Source organism: Xiphophorus hellerii, chromosome 1 (assembly GCF_003331165.1).
Source record: "Xiphophorus hellerii strain 12219 chromosome 1, Xiphophorus_hellerii-4.1, whole genome shotgun sequence".
NCBI classification, from domain to species: domain Eukaryota; kingdom Metazoa; phylum Chordata; class Actinopteri; order Cyprinodontiformes; family Poeciliidae; genus Xiphophorus; species Xiphophorus hellerii.
The window spans coordinates 6935407-6955846 of record NC_045672.1 but is presented as its reverse complement, the minus strand read 5'-3'; the positions used below and the strand labels follow the sequence as shown (position 1 = coordinate 6955846).

Below are 20440 nucleotides of genomic sequence, written 5' to 3'. Positions count from 1 at the left end.
CTCAACAACTCGGGATCCTAACAGTAAATACCTAATGTGACCCATCGTGTGATCCAGTTGGCTGCAACAATGTGCTTTGCAAGAATTCAGGAAGGTGGTTTTAGTTCCCAGCAGACAGAACTTTTACCACATGAAACAAAGACAGGAAAAACTGTTTTTACTGGACTTCTAGAGACGAACTCGATGTTGACTTGTTGAGAGCAGTTCATAATGAGAGTTGATATTTACATGAAACAAGTTTACACCAAGTTTACAACAACCTCTTAATTAAGGTTGTTGAAATAAACACGTGCAATACATGGGAATTATGACTGTTATTTTCTGCTTAATGATGAAGTAACAAAACTCAAATAGATAAATCACCGCAAGTTCAAAGTTTAATGGGTTGGAATTGAGGCGCTCAGCTCGATCAGCTCCTTCTGCTCCGTGTGCAAATAAAAGCCACAGGAACGACACCTGGACAGGTAACTGGCAGAGAGTTAAACTGGAGGTAGCCGACTCTACAGTCTCTTTCTGCTGTAACTCTCTGGACTGGTCGATCTATAGACATTAAAAATAATATTATAGTATTACTATAAGAGTAATAATATCTATGGGTCGAGCCATGGACGACTTAACATTAAAACGCGATTACAAATGCAGAAGAAACTGAAAGTGAAACCAATCGTCGGTGTTTATATTTGTGAAGGTAAGTTTGCTCTTTTTTACGTGTAAAATAACTTCTATTTATTTTATCAACTGATTTTGGAGTCACTTGTGTTGGTAATTTGTGTTTTACGCAGATTGATTTTAAATTGAATCCTTACACACACGTTTGCGTGGCTATCTTCGTGGGGACTTTCCATCGACTTCCATTCATTTCTACAGCCTAAACTTTACCCTTTAACCCTAACCAAAACTTACTTCACACCTTAGTCCTAAATCTAACCTCTGACCTAAAAAGGGCGTTTCCCCTTGTGGGGGCCAGGCTTTGGTCCCACAAGCAGCAGTGGGTCCCCACAGAGGAAGTATGTTTTTCTGGTTCTGAGAGTTTTTGCACCAAGCCCTCAGTTTCGTGTCACACAACCAATCACAGTGTGACACGAACAAAAATAAAGTTCATTTCCTTTTTATGAATGTCCATTTTTATGTCTAACAAGGTTGTTAGAAATGGAAATGGACCCGTGTTCATCGTGGAGCAGAAATTCACCTGCACCAAGGTAAACACAAGTGGGTTTTATTTGGAATTAAATTAAACAATATTTAGTTGTAATAAATACCTTTCTTGCCGTGTTATCTTGAACTTGGGGAAAATGTAGTGATTGCTATTGATACTTGAAGGGGACCACACCTTTATACTTTCACTTTCTTTTACAGGCTGACATTTGGATTTGTTGAGCTCCAGAGAAGTTTACTGCTACATTTGAGAATGATTTCAAGAAGAAAAACTTGGGCTGCGATGTTTGTGCTCCTGGTAAATTTATTTATGATATAGCAGTGGATCATTTAATACATTGCTTCTGGTAATTTCCTGACTAATTTAAACTTTGAGTAACTTCATAATCACATCTATATATTAAGAAAACAAATTAATTTGTATCATGTTTTTTGTCCACACACACACAAAAAAACCTGACACACCTTTTGTACAAGAATGGACAAAAGGTGTACAGGTGTACACACCTTGTACAGGTGTGTTAATGAAATCTACCAGATGGAAAGATTAACATTCTCAATCCATTTTCAGCTGAACAAGTTCAAAATTCTGTGGTCAAAGTGAGCGTCATATGTTAACCAAACACAATTTGGATAAGTATTGGATTGATAGGAATTAGTAAAAAGAGTTTTCATCTTTCAGGAAGTGTCTACTTGCTATATAATTTCCTCATGGTTATAAAAGTAACATATTTTCAAAGTAGTACTTCTTTGCTCCCTCTTTGTGTTCTGTTTTTATTTTGTTGTAAATGGTAAACAGAAGGAACTTTGTAAATGATCACAGACCGTAACTGTAACCTTGAGGTGGAATCAGGCTTTTGTGACCTTCAAAAATCTTCAGTGCTTCAAAAATAACAAATTAAATGTCTGTCTGTCCAGCTGTTAATGTGCTGCTGACATAAAACTGCTAAAAGAAGTAATCAAAACAAGGACAAATATTAGTGATAGGAAAACTGTTATTTCTCTTCACAGATTATTCTGATGAGAGACGTCAGAGTCGATTCCATCACATGTCATATAACTGAGTACAACATACATGATGAATGCTGTCCCAGGTGTCCTACTGGTATGTCCCAGTTAGTTATGAATTACTGTTTATTCTGATATAAACTCTGTTACAGTTAAGCTGCTTTCATTACCTGAATTTTGTTCATCATGCAAAGGATCATCCTGCTCTTTAAAATGAAAAACTCTGTTTATTTTCCAACAGGCCATCGAGTCAGAATAGACTGCACAGAGTTTAAAAGTACATCCTGCCAGAAATGTTCTGATGGGACGTTTATGGACCTGCCAAACGGACTAAAGAGATGCAATCCATGTTCTACCTGTGACTCAGGTGCCGTTACTTGACTGTGTTACTTTTCAACTTATTTTCCGTAAGAAAATCTGTTTACAACCACAAACAGTCGTGTTCAAAATATTTGCAGTGAATTTAAAAATTGAGTATTACCTAAGATCTTCAGAATGGCTTTTATCTCACAATAAATGTGAGAAAATGACAGCACTGATGGAACTCTTGTTGTAGCTCAACATGCTACTGTTAGTTAATTATTTAATTACACAGAATCCACAGCTGGGCAGAAACAGCTCTACATGTTAAGATTGCAATAAATGTAATATTTGCTGAAAGTCACAGCTCACACACATCCATCCTGCTGTGATTTTTCTTGGGGCTTGCTATTTCAGTGGTTGAAGTTTCACTGACGCCTCCATGACATTGATTTCACAGCAAAACCAGATAGAATATAACATTAAATCAACAAAGCTTGTGTATAAAAAAGAGATCTCACTTTAACATTAAGAGGCAGTGATGCAATAGATAGTTTTAAAGTGATTTTGTGGATATTTTGTTAATTCTATTTACATACTTTACCCTGCCTTCACCTCTTGCCACACATTTGCAATTGCCATGTAAAGTTTTCTAGAATCACCATTGCTGTTGTGTGTGTTGTTTTCTGTCACTCTGCATCTGCCACAAAATTATTTACCACGTAGGAATATCATTTTTTAGGGTAATGTTGGTAGGAGTTTGTCCTGTAACTGGGGGGTTGCTGGTTTGAACCCCTGCACAGCTGTTGTGTCCCTGGGCAGGACACTTCACTCGCTTTCCCTGCTTGTTGTGGCTCAGATACATTGTAGCCTTGCCTCTGTCAGTCTGCCCCAGGACAGCTGTGGTTACAATGCAGCTTACCTCCATAATGTGTGTGTGAATGAATGGATCTGGCTAGTGATTTTGGACTGTTATTATTTTGAACACAACTGCAAATCATTTTTTGAGATGTCTCTTTTCATTCACTTGGAGAAATTATTCTGTCTCACTTAAATGAGATTCACCATGTTGCTGTTAGTTTTCTCCATACATGTGTAATCTGAATATGTTCACAGGAGCTGGGCTGAAGGAAAAGCAACAATGTAAACTAACTGCAGACACAGTTTGTGAACCAATGGAGGGATTCTACTGTACAGACCTTAAATCAGGAGGTTGTTCTGTAGCACAGAAACACAGGAGCTGTGAACCAGGACATTACATCAGCAGGATGGGTTGGTCTGATTCTCTTCAACACATAAATGCTTTTATTTTTAGATGAATTCTGACTTTTGAAAAGAATAAACTGAGTTACATGTTGGTCAGAACTAAAAATCAGATCAGAATCTTCTGACTAACTTTAAAGTGATTTGTGTTTCTCCAGGAACAGCCTCCACAGACACAGAATGCTCTGAATGCAGCAGTGGATCATTTTCTGATGGAACAATGTTGTCATGTCAGCCTCACACACAGTAAGCTGGTCTCTTACAAACAGCATAAACACAGGATCATGTTTTACCAAATGATTTACCTGGATTCATGTTTCTGTTATTTCAGATGTGAAAAAGAAAACCTTCATCTGATAAAAGCAGGAACAGCTTCAACTGATGCTGAATGTGGAGGAAAAAGTTCCAACACCACAGGAATTGTGATCGGTGTTTTGTTTTTGGTGTTTTGTTTTTGGTGGTGTTTTTATTAGTTGCAGCAACAATTGTTGTTGTTGTTGTTCTCCGGAAAAATAAAAAAAATAAAATATCATGTGAGTTGGAAAAAACCTGTAGTTAAAATATTATCAGCATTTTGTTTTTTACTGTTTTAATAATTGTAACATTTAATTTTTAACAGATATTTTTACAAAACGACAAAAACCCCAAAGGGTAAGTAGGTTTTTAACTGAACTGTAATGTGAACAGATATTAATAACAATATTTAGTTTAGTCAATAATTTGTCTCGTCTTCTACATGAAAGGGCCAAGCAGAAGGAGAAGAACAGGGAGTCTGTTTACATGTACCAGGTAAGAAGAACTTTGTTCTTTACTTAATAATAATAGCATTATTATTATTATTAATAATAATAATAATAATAATAACATAGGATAGATAGTTTTTTCTGGTCATTGTTCTGAAAGACTGAGATTGATTATTTTCTCTAAGGAATGAAATAAACGTCTTTATAGTCTAAAATCTGATATCAAGGATTCTGGTTGAGCAGCTGTCTGGATGTTTCCATTAAAATCTAATAGGTTTGGTAACTTTTCTCTATACAGTGCAATAAACACACTGATGGTTTCAAGCTACTAGCTAGTTTTTTTAGTTGCAGCGATCGGTGGTGTTGTTTTCTGGAAATATAAAAAAAACACAAAACCAAGTGAGATGAATAAATGCAAATTACAATCTTAGCATTTCAAAAAGTATTACTCTTTTAATAATTGTAACATTTCATTTTTAACAGGCTGTTGTCCAAATCAACAAGAAGGGGTAAGTAGGTTTATTGCTGAACTGTAACGCAAACAGGTATTGATAACAATATTTAATTTAGTCAATAATTTGTCTTATCTTCTACAGAAAATGTCAAAGCAGAAGAAGTTTCTTTGAATGCACCAGGTAAGAAGAACGTTGTTCTTTACTTGAATATTATAGGACTGATTGTTTTTCTGGACATTATTCTGAAAAACTGAGATTTTTTTCTCTAAGGAAAGAAATCAAACTGATCTGATTCTGCTTGAGCTGCTGCTCTGGATGTTTCTATTAATATTTAATCAATTTGGTGCCATTTTTTTATATGTACAGTGCAAGAAACCCCAAACTAAACACTAAACACATGAAAATCACTGATCACTGTAGATCAAATGATTCAGGGTCTGAGTAAAAACAAACTAGATACTGAGCCGTTGTTTTTACAGTGATCAGAAAGAGCAGCTAAAACTCATCCTCCTTTCTCCACCAGCCATGGTTCTCACTCTACATCCATGATGCTGCACTGGAGAAAAAGTTGCAGAACTTGACTGTTTAATGTCAAAGTATCAGATCTGTGACTGTAACCCAGTATGATTAGATTATGTAATAGACAGTAACTGGTTTGTACTTGTACAGCACTTTATAAAGGTCAGAGGCACCAAAGCGCTTCAGACTACAGCCAGTCATTCACACACACAAGCTGATGGTGGGAAGCCACATCTTTCCTAGTGCAGTCTGACAGAAGTGAAGCTGCCGTGCACCAGCACCACCAGGTCCTCTGACCACCAGCAGGCGAGGCAGATGAACTGTCTTGCCCAAGGACACAACGACAGAGGCAGGTGGAGCCAGGATTGAACCAGCAACCCGCCGATTGCAGCGCAACGTCCTACCAGTAAATCAATGATTCCATGTGAAACGAAACCAAGACATTTGTACAGTTTTATGAGAAACCTGCGTATTCAGAATCTCATCAGCGACTTTATCCACAAGAACCTGACATTAAATTTTAATATTACTAATATGTTTTAGGTATTCTGAAAACCTTAAAAAACATCTAATGTTACATATTTGGTTGTGTTTTCTTATTTACAGATAAAAAGGCATGAATGGATAACTTTGTACATAATAGATTTCCTTTTTTTAAATAACGTCATGCTTTTATTTTCACAAAGTCACTTCATCATAGTGACTTTTGTAGCAAAGTGGTGAAGATGTGCCATTCATACGTTGAGTTCTTCTGCTCAGCGGTGACTATAGATGTAACTTTAGAAGAGAAACTCATTTAGATCCAAGCTGCTAACTCCGTCATTGGCCTCATATCTGGGCGAGGCGTTCAGAGTCGTCTCCGTCGTTCTTTAGCTCTGAAATCCCGTTTCCGTTCCCCTTCCTCCTCTGTGTGTAATCACCTAATACGTTTTTGAAGTTCAGATCATCAGATGGTGGCAGACAAACTTTGGATTACAAACTCATGATCTTATATGAAAAATATGATGTGGCACAGAGCCACTCTTCAAAAGAGGAAGGACTCTTTTGTTTCACAAAAGAGTGAAACAAAACTTTCTGAAACTGGGACAGTTGCTATCATGAATGTTCTGCTTCTCACAGTCTGTGGCTCAACAACATGGGGCACTAGTTGACTATATAGATTCTGGTAGCGTTGAATGAAATAAGTCTGATATTAACAAAAAGACTATTTATTGAGTTGATGACACATACACAGATTGTGCGGTTGCTCAAAGGTGTAAATATTCAACACAAACAGTTGAGCACCATATTTTTCTGTATTTAGGTTTAAAGTAATTTTTTGACAGGAAGTTAAGATTGTGGAGCGGTCCAGCCAGAGTCCTGTCCTCAATCTGATGAGAACCTGGACAAGCATTTCAGGCTGTCCAGCAAGTGCCTGTGGGAACTGAATGTCTGCTGAGCTTATTATGTGAACCGCTTCACAGTGAGAAGCAACTAAGAACAATCGCAAATGGGACAATTAAACATTGTTGTGATAATGTGCTGAAGATGGAGTGTTGGGAAGAGCAGGACCTTCTTAAAGAGATAGAAACCCAATTTAAGGCATCAAATTGTGATGTCAAATTTCTGTAATGTTTGACATATAACATTTTTATAATGACTTAAGGTAACAGTTATTAGTTATATAATAGTACAGAAAATGCATTACAATGCCCCTTTAACATCAGTAAAACTGTTTCCATTGATTATTGAGAAGAATATAATGTTCTATATGGTATTTTAATACTATGAAAATAAAAACTGATTATTAAAAAAATGATTTGAATCCTTTCCTACCTACTTCTTGACTGAATGGAAATCATCCTAAATTTAAATCTGCCAGTTGTCATTTTGGTTATTCAGTTTGTATTTTAATATATTTTGACAAGTGTCATAATTTGTAGGTTGGTTGATGGAGGATCCAAATGCAAAACGACGGAGATGTGGAGTAGGTGATTTTTTAAAAATGGTTTATTGAAAAATGAGGAATATAAAACTTACAAAAAATCCAGAGAGATCGGGACAGAAAACAAATCATAAATCCAAGGAAATCTAAACACAGAAACATTCCAGAAAGGAGGAATGGAAGGAACCAATGAGGAGAGACAGATGAAGATGTGTGAGTACTGGGAGGTTGAATGTTGAAACAAAGGACGAGGAGACGCAGGGGGAACCGTATCTGATGGAGAAACGCGAATCGACGTAACACCTGATTTCTAACAGTGAATGCTTTGTATGACCCGTTCATGTGATCCAGTTAGCTGCAACAATGTGTTTCGCAAGAGTGATGAATTCAGGAATGAGGGTTTTTAGCTTGCAGCAGACTTTGCAACATGAAGCAATGACAGGAAATGGGTTTTAACAGGATGTCTGGAGACGAACACAGTGTTTACTTGTTGAGAGCCGTTTATAGTGAGAGTTGAATTGAGTTTACACGTAGCCTATGTGATCTTCTAAAGGTTGTTGAAATAATCACGTGCAATACACGGGAAATATGAATATTTATTTTCTTCCGTAACCCTCTAAATTAATGATGAAGAAACAAAATTCCTTTCCACTTCATAAAATGATAAAACACCAAAAGTTCAACGTATAATTTTGGCGCAGACAAACTTTATCATCTCCTGCTCTGTGTGCGCAGCAGCAAATGCAACAGCTTCGGTAAGAACACAGGTGCACACCTGTATACGTCACCTGGACTAGAGCTAGCCGACACTACAGTCCAGGTTTCTGCTGTAATGCTCTGGGCTGGTCGAACCAAAGACTTTCATAATAATATTATGGGTCGATCCATAAATACCCTCTACTAACTTAACATTAAAACGCCATTACAAATGCAGAAGATGCGTAACTGAAAGAGAAACCAATCATCGGAGTTTATATTTCTGAAGGTAAGTTTGTTGAATTTACATATAAAATGTAATATGAAATAACTTCGTTTTATTTATTTATTTTAATTTAAACACCAATCGTAGGTGTTTAAATTTTTTATGAAGGTAAGTTTGTTATATATATGTATGTGTGCGTGTGTGTGTGTGTGTGTGGGGGGGGGGGGGGGGGGTAGGGGGGGGGGGTGCGCGCGCGCGTAAGGATTCATTTCAAAATCCATCTACGTCACGGACTTTAGTAAAAACAGAGAACAGCAAAGGCTTAGCTGGGAATAATTGCTGTTTGCTGATCATAAACCAGTGACTCATATTCAGCTGACAAAATAAACCGAAGTTGTTTTACATATAAATTCAATGTAGTGATTGCTGTTAATATTTGAAGGGCGCCACACCTTTATACTTTCACTTTCTGTTACAGGCTCAGACATTTGGATTTGTTGAACTCCAGAGAAGTTTACTGCTACATTTGAGAATGATTTCAAGAAGAAAAGCTTGGGCTGCGATGTTTGTGCTCCTGGTAAATTTATTTATGATATACATATGATTTATGATATCATATTTATGATATGATTTGGATCATTTAACACTACATTGCTTCTTATAAAATGATAATTTCCTGACTAATTTAAACTTTGAGTAACTTCATAATCACATCTATATATTAAGAAAACAAATTCATCATGATTTTTGTCTACACAAAAAAAATACATATTTTAAAAATATTGACCCAGGTCAAAAAAAGTGACCCAGGTGAAATGTAATAAATCACATTTACTTATCTTGCTGAGTACATTCTTTGTGTGTTTGTAGTTTTTAAATTATGTACTTTCATTTGACTATATATTTTGTTTTAAGAATTTAATGCATTACTGAGGAAGAGAAGGATGATACAGAACTTGAGATTGTGCTAAAACATCCAGAGCCAGAAGAGTCTAACTCTCTGAAGGAAATGCAAAGCCTGCTGGCCAATCATGCTCTTCTGCGACACACAGAGGACATGTTGTTTGTGGTGATGCCTTGTAGTTAAAGGCAGAACAGGCAGATGATCTGATAAATCAGTATCACAGATTTCCAACGTGTATGAAGAATTGCTGTTTGAGATCTTTTAGCCTAATTTATGTTGTCAGAGAATGAAGGGATTTCAACTGGTCAAACTGGTACTTTTCTGATCAATAAAATTATCTTAAAAAAACCTTTGCATTCACTCAGGTTATGTTTGTCTGATACTTAAAACGTTTTATGATCTGAAACTTTTAGGTTTGACAGAAAAGCAGAAACAGAAGGAATCTGCATGTAATCCAATGTGGGCAGAACTAAATTGCATAGATTTTTGCTTTTCTGGATATAAATAGTCTTGTAATGTTCCTTGAGATTAAATGTGTTGTGAATTGAATAGATAAAACTAAACTCAACAATCACCTGATGCTAAAAAATGGTTGACCACTATTAGAATCTGGCCTAACATTATAAATGTTGATATAAATTAATGTGGTGTTGACATAAACCTGAACTGCTAAAGTTAAATAACTGATCAAAAAGGGGATTTGAGCCTTTCTGCAGGAAATCTGGTTCTAATTCTTAGAAAAACCTTTTCACAGATGATTCTGATGAGAGACTTCGGAGCTGATTCCATCACATGTCATCAAACTGAGTACAAGATGGGAGAAGAGTGCTGTCCTATGTGTCCTATTGGTATGATCCAGTTATAAATTATGGTTTATTCTGATATAAACTGTTACAGCTACACTGCTTTCATTGCCTGAAGTTTGTTCATCATACAAAGGATTGTCCTGCTCTTTAAATTGAGAAACTCTTTATTTCCCAACAGGCAAAAGAGTCAAAGCAGACTGCACAGAGTTTCAAAATACATTCTGTTCGCCCTGCACAGACGGGACTTTCATGGACCTGCCAAACGGACTAAAGAGATGCAATCCATGTTCTACCTGTGACTCAGGTGCAGTTATGTTGAAACTTCAACTTTGTTTTTTTTAGATGTTTTGTTTTGTTTGGTTGATCCTTTTCATCTTGCTAATTTCAGTTCATGATGTATTTAAACAGAATGAGCAGCTTTCATGTCGTGACTGGAAGAAGTGTCGCTCTACACCTGATACAAATTTATTTACAATGCAGAAATATCATTTCTATACAAACAGTGTCTAATCTTAGTGATGTTGAACTGCTATTATATGAACACAAATATTAATGATGTCAACGATTCTGATATCTCTGCTGTTTTGTCTCAATTAAAGATGTCTTGAGATTCACCATGTTGCTGTTAGTTTTCTCCATACATGTGTAATCTGAATATGTTCACAGGAGCTGGGCTGAAGGAAAAGCAACAATGTGTAATAACTGCAGACACAGTTTGTGAACCAATGGAGGGATTCTACTGTACAGACCTTAAATCAGGAGGTTGTTCTGTAGCACAGAAACACAGGAGCTGTGAACCAGGACATTACATCAGCAGGAATGGTTGGTCTGATTCTCTTCAACACATAAATGCTTTTATTTTTAGATGAATTCTGACTTTTGAAAAGAATAAACTGAGTTACATGTTGATCAGAACTAAAAATCAGATCAGAATCTTCTGACTAACTTTAAAGTGATTTGTGTTTCTCCAGGAACAGCCTCCACAGACACAGAATGCTCTGAATGCAGCAGTGGATCATTTTCTGATGGAACAATGTTGTCATGTCAGCCTCACACACAGTAAGCTGGTCTCTTACAAACAGCATAAACACAGGATAATGTTTTACCAAATGATTTACCTGGATTCATGTTTGTGTTATTTCAGATGTGAAAAAGAAAACCTTCATCTGATAAAAGCAGGAACAGCTTCAACTGATGCTGAATGTGGAGGAAAAAGTTCCAACATCACAGGAATTGTGATCGGTGTTTTGTTTTTGGTGATTTTTTTAGGTACAGCCATTGGTGGTGTTTTTCTCTGGCAATATCACAAAAACACAAAACCAAGTGAGATGAATGAATGCAAATTAAAATATTAGCATTTTAAAAAGTATTACTGTTTTAATAATTGTAACATTTCATTTTTAACAGATATTTGTACAAAACAACAAAAACCCCAAAGGGTAAGTAGGTTTCTAACTGAACTGTAATGTGAACAGATATTGATAACAATATTTAGTTTAGTCAATAATTTGTCTCGTCTTCTACATGAAAGGACCAAGCAGAAGCAGAAGAACAGGGAGTTTGTTTAAATGCACAAGGTAAGAAGAACATTGTTCTTTACTTGAATAATATCAGATAGATAGTTTTTTCTGGTCGTTGTTCTAAAAGACTGAAATTGATTTTTTTCTCTAATGAAAGAAATCAAACTGATCTGATTCTGCTTGAGCTGCTGTTCTGGATGTTTCTATCAATATCTAATCGGTTCGTTGCCTTTTTAAATATTCTCTGTACAGAAACCGCAAACTAAACACCTGGAAGAAAATGACTGATTACTGATATGGGATACTGGCAGAAGCAAGTTGGATCTTGAGCCTTTGTTTTTACAGTGAGCAGAAGGAGCAGCTACAGTTCTACACTTTGCTTCTTCCAGAGGGTCTGGGCTCCTGGCTGTTGAGAAATGATTGTTTCCTGGAGACGTGGACTCTGTTGAAGTTTTCAATTTTACTGAATCACTAACATTTGCACCAGTTCAACGCTAAGAAGTTTACTAGAAATTATTCTACACTGTAAAAAAAAAAACATCCGTCACTGATAAGAGATAAGTGCCAAGCTGAAAGAGGAGGCTGCTGATGTTTAGTCAGATCTCGGAAATGTGACCAACACAGACTGAACGGCTTTGTTCCCTTCCTCCACCTCAAATTGCTAAAACTACGGGCAGACTGCAATTCTAAAACGCCGCCGAAAATCAGCGTCGATGTTCGTATCTTCTCTTTCTGTTTTCTGATTGGTCCAGTTGAAATTCTACCAGAGACAATCCAAGTGAAGGGAAGAAAGCCTCCAGACTGGGCAGTGAGGGAGATTTAAATTGAGTGAAATTGCACAGGAAGGGAATGGCCAGGCCCATGCTCACTGTTTAATGTCAGAGTTAGTGTGACTTTAACCCAGAATGGAGATAAGTAATGTACAACAAACCAGGCCAAATAAAGATCAGTCAATTTATGCAGTTTTGTAAGAAATGTGAGTACGCTAAACCTCACCAGTGCTTTTATCTGCAAGTTTTGAGATCACATTAACCAACCTCTGAGGCAGCTGTATTTGCACTGAGATTATTTTACATACAGATGGATTTTATTTAATCATTAGCCATCATCAGGGAACTTTTGAAGGCAACTAATTGCACTCAGAGAAAAGGGGACTGAATACTTTTGGACTTTGCTTTTGATTTGGAAAAAAAATATTTTGAATCATGTATAATTTTCTTTCCGCTTCACAATTGCATACCACTTTGTGTAGGTCTTTCACATTAAATTCCAATAAAATATATTTTATGTTTGTGTTTGAAAATGTGACAAAATATTGAAAGGCTCCAGGGATATGAATACTTTTGCATGCCACTGCAATTTAAAAACTTCTGCAATGTTATGTTTTAAGAAAGGATTTCCTTCTTTAAAACCTTGACTCCTGCTTCTCAGCTCCAATGAATATTTCTAGCATATTTCAGAAAGAGGATTTCTGATGGCGTTTCAGTGTTTACAGGGGAAATGATGGGAATAATTCTGGCATTAGGATGGATTGAAGAGGTTCGTCCTCTGAGAAGTTTAATTTGTTCTGATTCAAGTTCATCATTATATTCAATTAAACATAATCAGTCTAATAGTAGGCCAGACCTTTTATTTGAGATTCAGTTAATACTTTATAGAATTCAGGCCATGGGATTAATTGTCATTTTTACATGGGTTCCATCGCATATAGGAATAAAAGGAAATGAGTTGGCAGACAAATATGCAAAACAAGCTTCAAAAAACAGTTCCATTGAGATACTGATTCCTTTTAGTAAAGAGGAAATAAAATCTATTATAAGACAAAAGGTTAAGGAAAGATGGCAGAAGCAGTGGGAAGAAGAAAGAACTGGTAGATGGCTTTATTGTATTCAAAGGTCAGTTGGTGCAATGAGGGCAACAGAAAGAAGTAGAAAAGAAGAAAACATTATATCCAGATTACGTTTTGGTCATACAGGTTTAAACAGTACACTATTTAAAATGGGGAAACATCCATCAGGTAATTGTGATCTTTGTCTTCAAGAAGAGACAGTAGAACATGTTTTATTGTTATGTCCAAAGTACTCCGAGGAGAGAAGGAAATTAGAATATAGGCTTCTAAAGAATAAGTTGCAGTTAAAAATATCAGATATTTTGGGATATTCTTCTTCCTCTGAATATTTATGTTATTTCATAAAATTTCTTAAGAAAACTAAACTGATAGAAAGGATTTAGTGTTTTTTTTTTGTTTGTTTTTTTAAGTTGCGTTCTGATCCACACTCCATACCAGTAGGTGGCGGTAATGCACACCATTAAGTTGCTTGCCAACCGCCATTAAAAACAAAAAGAAGAAAAGAAGAAGGCTCACTGACGGCGATTCAGTGAGAAAATGGCGGGTGTTTTGACAGAGCAGCAGTTTGCTCACCGTGTTTATGACTCACTGCAGGTAAATAAAGTTCATTTCGGTTAGACCATGTTTATCATTGTTTAATGTTGTGATTCTCTCTTAAACTGGTTCTCAGTTTTTGATCACCGCGTTATTTCCAATTCATTTGTATCTGAATCACGTTTAACTGAGATCAGATGTTTGTAGAAACTTGAAACGTCGTTTGAAATCTGAACATATTCTTAAGGTTTTAAAGTTAGTTCAAGGATGCTATTCGGTTTAGTCCTGAAAGACACGCTTTGTTGTTCAGCGACTTGTTTAAGTTTCCTTTTAACATTAGTTAAAGTAATCTGGAGTCACAACCCCCTTATAAAGGCAATAGGACTATAGGGGGGATGTACTGTAATAAATGTGTTTTGTCTCCAGAAAAGAAAAGAGACAACTGTTCTTGTTTAATAAAAATATTGTGTTTATAATTTATAGGCAAGAACATTTTTGGTCCTCATGGAAACTCCACTATTGCAGATAATATAGCCCAGAAATATTCCAAACATAATTCACGATTAAAGAAAAAGATAAATCTTTAGTAATCATGAATATTCCAACTAATATTAATCGCAGGGTGCTTTATGCACAATTCTGTCCACAATTTACTATTATTATTCAATCAATTTACAAGTGAAACTCACCCGCTACCCTCTTTAGTGCATAAAGAGAACTTATCTGTGAACACGTTTTGTTGTGGAGGCTTTGTCGTGTCCCTTGGTGCAGGACCTGCACCTGCAGGAGGAGGAGAGCATGCTGGAGCTGCTGTGCCGCCCGTCGGCGCTCCGCACAGACATCCTGACATGGATCTGCCGCAGGTAGCGAGTCATTGGAAAGTTGATTGGCATTAACAAATGCACAGTGGTCCCTCGTCATAATGTCACTTTTCAGGATCAACCCCAAGTTTGGAACTTCTGAAGCAATGTCTGCAGAGTCCAAGGATCCTGACGGCTTAGAGAAAAGTGAGCGTGGCTTTCGGATGGAAATTTACTCCGTTAAAAAAGAAAAAAATGTTTCAGGCTGATCTAAACACTTTGCTGTTGCTGTTTATTATGTGCAAGCAGAAATGGCTGCGATGGGTCAGGAGCTGATGCTGTGCAAAGCCGACGACTTGGATCTGATCAAGGTGAGTCGAGGTTTAATGAAAGTCAGCATGTTGTGAGTTAACTTCTGCGTCTCATCTACGCGGCTGCTGTCCTTCCAGGGTAAAGCCAGCCCTCAGCGACAGCTTGGCCTCCTGGAGCAACTGTTGTCCCTTGTTGCCGGTTCTGCTGGCCGCAGAACCGACGTAGAGGCGCTGCTGTGTGAGGTTTTTGCTGCAGAGAATCTGCCTCACCTCAGACAGATGCTCCAGCCGGCGCTGAATCCCTGGCCTGCTCACATCGAGTACGTCTGCTGTGCTGCGTTAAGCACAATTAGAGCAGATCAAACCGGCTGTTTTTTTCCATCCCAGTCAATAAATGCAACTGGTGTGAAATGAAGAGCTGAAAACGGCTTCCTGAAACAGTCAAGCACTGTTTATTCAATCAAATTAGGACTGTAAATGCTTACAATGTCATTTTCAAACCAGTAAAAATTTAAAATTCATAATTCAGAAGGATTCTGTTTTACTCGTAATCATTTTTACTTCTTATCAGAGAAAAAGTGATTTAACAAACTGCAGTTTATTCCAGTGAGAGCAGCTCTTTTCCTTCCTCTGATCCCCACAGAGCTCTGTACGAAGCCCCAGAGTCGGCTCCTAAGCCAGGAGAAGAGTTTCCAGATGTTTCTGACCTTCTGCAGTCCGCTCAGACACAACTGGAGCAGCTGCAGTCCAAGGTGAAACTACCTGCAGGAGAACTCTGGCTGGACGAGAGAGAACTGCACAGAAATGAGACAAAATCGGTTTGAGGGGTCTGAGAATCAGCCACTGTTCCTCTTTGCTCTTAGTGATTTTGTGACTATATTTAGTGACTTTTCAGACAAAAAAAAAATTGATATCGGCCAAGGACAAAATCAGCTGATCAGATTTATTTTTAAGATTGATGATCGGACAGAAAACTGCAATTGGTGCACCACTAAAAAAAGTTAGTAGTTTGGTGCATCCTGACAGCTTAGTTTGTTTGACGCATGAACTTCACTGTTTTCACCACAGTTGGCAGCGTCCACCTTAACGTTCCAGGCAGACTGCAATCTTTAGATCATTAACTCTGATTTCCTTTATTTTTGACAAATCTTGTGACGCATTCATGTGCAACTAATGTTTCCTGGTTTGAAGCATTAATGAATTGTTACTGTAGCAAAGACAGTGATGTACCAGTATTGCTTCACATATGAACTGGTTGCAGTTCATAAATACAGTGTGCAGTAATAACCAGTTGCAACTGGGCGGCTGTGCATGAGCAGCCAGCGGTTCAGACTTTCACTTCGGCCTGTTGTTGTCGTTCTCAGTGTGACTTCCTGAACGGCGCCGAGGAGGACCCGGCTGCTGTCTCGCCGAGCTCGCTGCGCTTAGCAGCAGGCGACCTCCAGCAGCAGATGATGACCTTCAGTCATCTGTATGAGACAGACCTGAGGGTCTACTGCAGCAGAGAACCGCCGAGCTTCAGCGCAGAGAGCGACCTCTTCCAGAGGGTGCAGCAGCAGCTGCTGGCCTGCAACACGGTACTAAACTCTTGTGTCACTGCTTTAAACTGGGGCAGTACTATGATAAATCTACTTTTTAGAGCTTTATATCACGCCATATACCAAGAGCGTTGACTTAATTCCCGCATGTTTGAGAAATCCTTTGATTGCCATGGCAACCATTCAGCTGTGCAAAATGCCTAGCTGGACCTAGTGCCGCCCCAGCTGCAGTTTCTAAGCTTCCAAGCTCCTGATCTTCTGCTTCACAGAGCAGCCCTCCCTTCCTCATTACTCCCTCACTCAGTTCCTACAGACTAGCCAGCAGCAATTAGCAAACGCCTGGTGTAGCTGCGCATCTGCTGAGCTCATTGTAATGAGCAACTTTTCAGTACAGTGCTTGTAAAAATGTTGTTAAAGACTTGATGGAGTCTTTAAAGACATGCTGTGATGACTTCCTGAAGACGGAGTGTCGGAAAGCAGGAGTTTTTAAAGAGACAGAAGGTGTTAAATTATGAACAGAAAAAGCATGTATAGGAGTTTTAAGACAAATCAGTCAGATTTCTTTGAAGTCATATTTGATATATAGCATTTGAACAACTGGAGGTAACACAGTTACTTGATTGTGCTATAAAATGTCATTAAATACTTGCAAACCCGCCACACAGCTCACACACAGGACCGCACAGCAGGGCCGTCACACCATCTAATTTTTAAATTAAACAGAAAAGACCCAACAGCATAAGAACCATGAGCCCAAACCAAACATAATCCGTTCGTCTCATCTCTGTTGTTATTATCCAGGAGCTGGAAATGCAGAAGGAAATATGTGAAGCTTCAGGGCGTGTGAGTGAGGAGGTGAAAGGTCTGCAGACACAACCTCGCTACTGGAGCGGAGGAGAGAAACGCACGCTCCGTATGTCGACCGCCGTGTTGCATCAAACCAGTGAAGATGAATGTGATTATTAATAGCTGCGGTTTGCTGCTCCTGGTTTAATATCCACCGTTGTGTTCCTCAGCGGACCAACTGGAGGAGATCAGCCAGCGGGTTGAGAACATGGCCTCACAGCGCCACACCTGACCATCATCATCATCATCATCATCATCATCACAGCTCTGACATGGAACAGATCCTAAAACCCTGATCAGGATCAGCTGCTCAGTCTGAAGCCATGCAGTGTGAGGATTATGACCAGACTGGTGACGATTTTAAAAACCCGGGACTCTGCAACTTGTAAATAACTGTACAGATCACTCTGTGAAAATAAAGATTTGAAGTTTGAGCTGTAGCTCGTGCAGATTCGTTTTAAAATAATTGGGAACAAAAAAAAAAAAGTGCTGCTTAATCCAGCACTTTAAATCAGTTCACTGGGTTTCACAGTGAAGCTCGTGATGGAAAGAGATCAGATGCTGAACATTACTTTTTGACCCCAGTTCATTCCATGAACTCCCATCATTTTTGATGTCGGGTTCCTGTTTTTTATTGTATTTTTACGCAGATAAAATATACATCCATGGATGAAACTGAAATAAGTGCTGTTGTAATTCTGATGGCTATAAAACCTTCACCTATAAATCTAGAGTTGCACATGTGGAATGAAGTCACCCTGCTGCTGCCAAGTTAGCAACTTTTTTTTTTTTTTTTAAGAGACTAGCGACAAATCTAGTGACTTCTTTTGTTATTGGATCCTTCTATATGGCAACACCAAAAAAACTCATCTTACTGCACTTATTGAGTGAAAAACTAAACTGATTTTTTTATTTTGTGGATTAGCCAGCATTGCTCCAAACGTTTTATTTATATTTGAGAGCATTTATTACAAAAACTTACACACTTAACATGTTATGTTACCAACGTGTTAGTAACGTGTTACTACTCTTCCTGTGGACTCCAGGAAGAGTAGCCATTGTCATGACAAAGGCTAATGGAGATCCTAATAAACATTAAATCATGTGTAGGTAAAACAAGCTTGTATTGTTTTGCTGGTTTGCTGTTTTTCACTAAACTAGGACTGGAACATTGAGAGCGTATTATAACCTTTTAAAACCTCACAGTGTCAGTTATAATAAAAAAATAAATAAATTGGTATCACTAGGTCAGGCTTTTTAAAGATCGGTGATCGGCTAGAAAACTGCAATCGGTGCAATCCTGTCACATAACACAACAACCCTGGCGTTGACCTCAAACACATTCACACATCAACCGGACAAAAGCAGAAGAATCTGAAGTCGTTCATGTTTCCCTGCTGCAATGAACACAACGCAGTTTGTGATGCTTTTCTCTTTAATCTCGCTTTAAAGGTTTAACAGAATAGAATAAAACGTGTTTATTGACAGGAAGAGAGTTCTGGTAGGCCGGAAGCTGACAGCAGTCCTTTAAAGATAACTGATGAAGTTGTCCTTCAGCTGCATCCTCCTCTTCCTCGATCAGAAGCCTTTGCTGGCCAGCCAGTCCTTCAGCTCCTGCTCAAAGTGACCTTTCACCTTCAGAGTCATCGTCACCTCATTCACCTGCGTGGGCAACTCCTTCCCGGTCACCTGTCTCAGGTACTCCCTCACGTCCTTCTCCAAAGCCCAGATGTCCCCTTCCACCTTCCGTACCAGCGTCATCCTGCGGTTCCCGTGGGTCAGGTCGCTGTACACGGGGATGTTGTGCATGCGGGAGCGGCGGATCATGTAGGGCAGAGGCGGCGGGGACTCGGCTGGGGGGGTCCAGCCCGACGGAGCGGCTCCGACGTGTTTCGGCGGGTCGGGGATCCGTGTTGGCGGTATGAGTCGTTCCACGAACTTGTATTCTTCCGTGGACTCCGTTATAACGGCTCTCTTGTCCCGTGGAGCGGCGGAGGAAGCCGCCCGGAGTCCGCCGGTGGCGGCCGGAGTCCGGCGGCAGAGACCTGGAGCTCCTCTCAGCGCCCTGAGGGTCAGCAGGCCAAGCGACATCTTGTACATGCAGCAGGAACCGATTGACAAGTTAGTTGGCTGTTGGATGCAGCAGGTTAATTACCGCCACCTGCTGGACCGGAGTCCTCTTTATTTCTCTTTATCATGTTCTAACAAGGAACTACGTTTTGTTTTTGGTTTTGTAAATCAATAAATATCCTCCTTTCCTATATTTAGTTGTGCTGAATGTAACCCAAGTGTTGGAAGACTACTAAACATTAAACATGAAAGGATAGGGGGAACATTTGTCTCTTTTGGAATCGCAATCTTCATCAAGATAAAATAAATAAATATTTGATCCCACATGTGTGTTTATAGGATTCCCGAAAAGTTCAAACCTCTGGACACACTTCTTATTTTAAAAATGTTCTCCAGTTACACTTTGTGTCACCATTTCACCCTGAATAAAGACTGGTTCAAAATAAATAAATAAAAAAATCCTTAAAACTCCACGCCCCCAATTTTTTAAAGGCTGTTGTGGCTCTGTATTAACCTTTATTTATTACGGTGAATGTAATTCTGCATCTGTTCCATCTGTATGAGCTTGTATAGCTTGTAACATTTGATCATTTTCAGCATAAAAGCCTGTTTTATACTTCACCAAATCTCATGATTTCTCAATGTAACAACACTGAGGGGTTTTGGTCGGGTTCCTGAAACTAGTAAGCGGGCCTGGGTGGTGCTCAGAGGGGGAAATGAATCAACCACAGCAGTCTCAAACTCTTTTTAATTTAAGGAGCACTTTTTCTAATAATAAAACAAAATCAACACAAAATAAAACATGTTATAATATGATAAATTAAAAACTAATCTTAAGATGTGAAAAAGTGTGTGTGGGGGGGAGGGGGGGGGGGGGGGGGTTGCAAGGCACTGCAGGTGCAGCTCAGCGTTCATCTTAGTTGCTTTCCACTGCTTGTTGACGTTGACCTTTGACCTTCTGCCTAAGGCTCCA

General features: G+C 38.5%; 4 protein-coding genes across 6 annotated transcripts in view; 2 read left to right on the top strand and 2 right to left on the bottom strand.

Annotated features, from left to right (window-relative positions):
• LOC116721371 (tumor necrosis factor receptor superfamily member 14-like) overlaps positions 1-20440 on the bottom strand; it is a 1133408-nt gene that overhangs the window by 52439 nt on the left and 1060529 nt on the right. The window lies entirely within an intron of this gene.
• LOC116721440 (tumor necrosis factor receptor superfamily member 14-like) lies at positions 577-12477 on the top strand. 3 transcript variants are annotated; one of them, XM_032565171.1, is made up of 10 exons: positions 577-688; positions 1357-1453; positions 9948-10041; positions 10178-10303; positions 10666-10821; positions 10971-11058; positions 11144-11322; positions 11407-11438; positions 11531-11576; positions 11772-12477. In XM_032565171.1, exons 2-10 carry the CDS (start codon positions 1409-1411, stop codon positions 11783-11785), a joined length of 780 nt encoding a protein of 259 aa, XP_032421062.1. In that variant the 5' UTR covers positions 577-688; positions 1357-1408; the 3' UTR covers positions 11786-12477. The 3 variants fall into 3 exon arrangements, with proteins under 3 accessions (XP_032421062.1, XP_032421070.1, XP_032421052.1); XM_032565161.1 differs by lacking the exons at positions 577-688; positions 1357-1453 and adding exons at positions 8200-8352; positions 8768-8866; XM_032565179.1 differs by lacking the exons at positions 577-688; positions 9948-10041; positions 10178-10303; ... (4 more) ...; positions 11531-11576; positions 11772-12477 and adding exons at positions 2167-2260; positions 2405-2530; positions 3580-3735; positions 3885-3972; positions 4058-4255.
• On the top strand, positions 13869-17837 carry haus7 (HAUS augmin-like complex, subunit 7). The gene is made up of 9 exons (XM_032565001.1): positions 13869-13962; positions 14650-14765; positions 14839-14909; positions 15012-15073; positions 15152-15333; positions 15657-15765; positions 16378-16590; positions 17353-17464; positions 17568-17837. Exons 1-9 carry the CDS (start codon positions 13906-13908, stop codon positions 17627-17629), a joined length of 984 nt encoding a protein of 327 aa, XP_032420892.1. The 5' UTR covers positions 13869-13905; the 3' UTR covers positions 17630-17837.
• mrpl49 (mitochondrial ribosomal protein L49) lies at positions 18815-19758 on the bottom strand. Its single transcript, XM_032565270.1, has one exon. The coding sequence runs from the start codon at positions 19495-19497 to the stop codon at positions 18976-18978; it is 522 nt and encodes a 173-aa protein (XP_032421161.1). The 5' UTR covers positions 19498-19758; the 3' UTR covers positions 18815-18975.